Source organism: Bison bison, unplaced genomic scaffold, assembly GCF_000754665.1.
Source record: "Bison bison bison isolate TAMUID 2011002044 unplaced genomic scaffold, Bison_UMD1.0 scf7180017864211, whole genome shotgun sequence".
In the NCBI taxonomy this organism is placed as follows: Eukaryota; Metazoa; Chordata; class Mammalia; order Artiodactyla; family Bovidae; genus Bison; species Bison bison.
The window spans coordinates 100,153-104,570 of NW_011494783.1; the positions used below are offsets into that span (position 1 = coordinate 100,153).

At 42.3% G+C, this 4,418-nt stretch overlaps 1 protein-coding gene across 1 annotated transcript in view; it reads right to left on the reverse strand.

Moving 5' to 3' along the window:
- Positions 1–3,952: 3,952 nt before the first annotated feature.
- LOC104992122 (olfactory receptor 2F1-like) overlaps positions 3,953–4,418 on the reverse strand; it is a 2,753-nt gene continuing 2,287 nt past the window's right edge. The window contains exon 2 of the mRNA XM_010844872.1: positions 3,953–4,318. Coding sequence (XP_010843174.1) covers positions 3,953–4,318 — 366 coding nt within the window. The remainder of the gene's footprint in view (positions 4,319–4,418) is intronic.

The following is a 4,418-nucleotide window of genomic DNA, read 5'->3' on the forward strand; positions in this document are numbered from 1 at the left end:
AAGGAGATCCAACCAGTTCATCCTAAGGAAATCAGTCCTGGGTGTTCATTGGAAGGACTGATGTTGAAGGTGAAACTCCAGTACTTTGGCCACCTGATGCGAAGAGCTGACTCATTTGAAAAGACCCTGATGCTGGGAAAGATTGAGGGCAGGAGGAAAAGGGGACAACAGAGGATGAGATGGTTGGATGGCATCACCGACTCAATGGACATGAGTTTGAGCAAACCCCTACAGGAGTTGGCAATGGACATAAGGCCTGGCATGCTGCAGTACATGAGGTTGCAAAGAATTGGACATGTCTTAGTGACTGAGCAATAAAAACTAATTTTAGAATAATTGCAAAGATTTAATGTGTAATATATGTGTATGACATATTAACAGTATTCATCATAACTTGTTAGTAGTATTATAATAATACATAGTTAATGTTATTTTTAAAAATTATTTTCTGTATCTTCATCAGTATGAAAATAGTAGAGGAAACAGGGAGTGACAAGGAGTTTTCTGGCCACCAGGAAAGACCAAGCTTTCTTTCTCTTTCTCTGACTCTTATTATTTTTTTTTCTTTTTTTTCAATTTTTTGAATTGCCAAGCAGTGCAAATAGGCTAAGTGTGACTGAGATAAAGAAAAGCCACTTGTGGTGGATAAGAAATCACTGAGAAGGAAGTCTGATGCTGGAGAAGACCACTGCAAGTTCACTAGAGGGTGTGACTAAGAGAATAATTTACTTAAGTAGCATTTTGACATCAGCTGAGGAAGTAAGAAAAGAACTAGAAGTTATTTTTTCTCTATTTTTTTCCTTTGAAGAAATAAAGGAGAAAGGATGAGATTATAATGGAATAATGAGTGTTAGTATACAATAGCTGTTACCCTTAGACTTTATATTTTATTTTGTAAAGTTGCTGTGCTACGCTGTTATATTGAAAATTGAAAAGACTAAAAAAAAAGTGTTAGAAATCATGTTAGATCAGTGGGAAATCAGATTGGTGGACCCATGATCACATGTTCTTTTTGGGCAATCTTTTTTTAATGATAAGTTGGAAAAAGTTGGCTTAAAGCTCAACATTCAGAAAATGAAGATCATGGCATCTGGTCCCATCACTTCATGGGAAATACATGGGGAAACAGTGGAAACAGTGTCAGACTTTATTTTGGGGGGCTCCAAAATCACTGCAGATGGTGATTGCATCCATGAAATTAAAATACGTTTACTCCTTGGAAGAAAAGTTATGACTAACCTAGACAGCATATGCAAAAGCAGACATTACTTTGCCAACAAAGGTTTGTCTAGTCAAGGCTATGGTTTTTCCATTGGTCACATATGGATGTGAGAGTTGGACTGTGAAGAAAGCTGAGCGCCAAAGAATTGATGCTTTTGAACTGTGATGTTGGAGAAGACTCTTGAGAGTCCCTTGGACTGCAAGGAGATCCAACCAGTCCATTCTGAAGGAGATCAGCCCTGGGATTTCTTTGGAAGGAATGATGCTGAGGCTGAAACTCCAGTACTTTGGCCACCTCATGTGAAGAGTTGACTCATTGGAAAAGACTCTGATGCTGGGAGGGATTGGGGGCAGGAGGAGAAGGGGACGACAGAGGATGAGATGGCTGGATGGCATCACTGACTCGATGGACGTGAGTCTGAGTGAACTCCGGGAGTTGGTGATGGACAGGGAGGCCTGGCGTGCTGCGATTCATGGGGTCGCAAAGAGTCAGACATGACTGAGTGACTGAACTGAACTGAACTGGATTCCATGGACTTCCCAGGTGACAATAGTGGTTAAGAACCCACCTACCAATGCAGGAGACATAAGAGACATGAGTTCAATCCCTGGGCCAGGAAGATCCCCTGGAGAAGGAAATGGAAACGCATTCTAGTATTTTTGCCTAGAAAATCCCACAGACAGAGGTGCCTGGTGGACTACAGTGCATGGGGTTGCAAAGAGTTGGACACAACTAAAGTGACTTAGCATGCACGCAAGTCCAATTCTATAATGTCAGGGAAGCTTGTCTAACCGCCCCCGTCTTATAACTCAGTGGCAAAAATCACAGCTTACTACTGAAGCTTTTATAAAACATATTTTCCAAAATTTAAAAACATGTTAAAACTCAATACATAAATTGGCATTTGTTAACCTTTTGTGGTGGCCACAGATTCTTTGAGAATGTATCAGTTAACAAATATTTTTTGAGTGCTTACCTGTAGACAACACCCTGAGCTGGGGATAAAGTAGTGAGTATCACAGATTAAGCTTCTACCCCATGGAATTTTCAGTCCTGTGGGGAGTCGGGAATAGTGTCTAGTCATTCAGGGGAGCATGTCATGACAAACTGGGACAGTGTGAGGATGGGAGACCATGGTGTCCTGTGAGTGTGCAGCAGGAGGACTCGGGCATAGAGCTGGTGGGGGGTGGGTGGCTGGGAAGAGGCACGCACCAGCAGGGCTTCCTCAGGAAATGATAAAAAAGGGATGAGACACCACTCTAGCACACAATTCTGGGGGCTCATAGACCCCCAAACCTGTCAGTGAGTTCCAGACTAAGAAGCCCTGCTCTCTAGCGGTGTTCCTGGTCTTGAGTGTGTAAAGCGGAGAATGCTATGGAGGAGATTTTGTTCTCAGTAGAAGAGACTGGGTTTGTGTCCAATGAGCAGGAGGTCCTGAAGTCAGGGGACCCTCTGTCTTGGAAGTTTCCAGGTGGGTCCAGACAGATGTTATGTTTGCTATCTCCCTTGTCTCTAAGTGATTCCAGAAATATTCTCTTAATCTGGCTTCCATTTTGGACCCTGAATTTTGTTTTCATGGGGTTCATGCACTGATTTATTCTCCATGAAAAAAGAAATTGAAGGTTTTCCTGGGCTAGTGCCTTGGTGAGAGTCAGACTCATTTTGTGAACCGACATTAGAAAAACAAACTCCAAATCCCTCTGAACTGGGGCAGGACCTACCTAACCAGGGGATTGTTGTCTAACCCCAAGACAGAAAAACAGGGTTGTCATCAGAGCTAACACTTAAATAAAACACCAAGTAAGCTCTGTTTATTTTTGCTTGATCTTCAGCTGTTACTCAGATGGCATGGTTATCCTCTCCATTAAAAAAAGGAAAATAGAAGGTGCTTTATCTATCATTATAACCTCTGTTCAATTATCAACTTCAGGACCTGATCATTCATTTTTATTTCTAACATTTCTCTTTATTGTAAATAACTTTTGGTCTGTGTCCCCTAGCTTCCCAGTTCTCTTGGTCTTTCAACCTTATCTTATAGTCTGCCCTAAATAAAGGAAGTTGAATTATAAACAGCTGATTCACTTACTCCCACTAGTGAAGCATGAAATAGAGAGTTTGCTGGACTAAAAGAAGAAAATAGTTTGTCTCAATTAGTCTAACATGCCTGGTGGAGAAGAAGACGATAATTTCTAGAATATTATATATTAGGTGTGCTATTCCTGACTTCAAAAACTGTGCTGTCTTGCTATTGCCTCTAATGCAAATTCCATGGCCTTGTTTTCAAAGCCCTACTATGCACACCACCCCCACTTTCCAGCCTTACCTCCTCTTCACTGACTCCCCAAAATGAAACCTTTGCTCTATCCAAACTGGTTTGTTCACTCTTTCCCAGACAGACCTTGGTGTTTTCTATCTCCTCACCTGGCTTGCATCATTTCCCTTTGAGCCAAGAATGAACTCTCTCTCTACTCTCTCATCTGTCCAAGTTCTACCATTTTCTATGGCCATTTTAATTTTTCCTTCCCCATCATTCTTTTGCAAACCAGCTATATTTTTTTTTCCTTCATAAGGGAATTTTGTGAATTCCATGGGCTTTAATGTCTATCTCATATTTGGCAGCTAACCAAATATTGCCTAACTGTACTTTGCCATTACTGAATTATGTTGCAATTTCTTTTCGGTATTTACCTTTTATCTTTTCATATAATCCCCAGGTTATGGGGAAGGACTTCATATTAGATTGGGTGTGTCTCCTACAGCACCTGGCATGGTGTATTGAACACAGTGGAGCTTGACAAAAGTCTGTTTACTGATTGGTATTTCTCTCCAAGTCCTGCCTGGTGTCCAGGGCCCCGTGATTCTCTCAACACTAGGAGGGAACACTGCAACACCCACACAGGCCACATGGTTCAGGACACAGTGCCCACAGGCGGGCAAGTGCATGGTGACTGCCATCTCCACTACAGAATTAGCCAGGCCCACAAGCCAAGAGACCACTGCCAGCCTTGGACTGATTGCTGCTCCGCAGTGCAGCGGGGTGACCACATAGTGTTCATAGACCATCACTGTCAGCAGTGAGAACTTAGTCCCTGAGTCCTGGGTGTTCATTGGAAGGACTGATGTTGAAACTGAAACTCCAATACTTTGGCCACCTGATGCGAAGAGCTGACTCATTGGAAAAGACCCTGATGCTAGG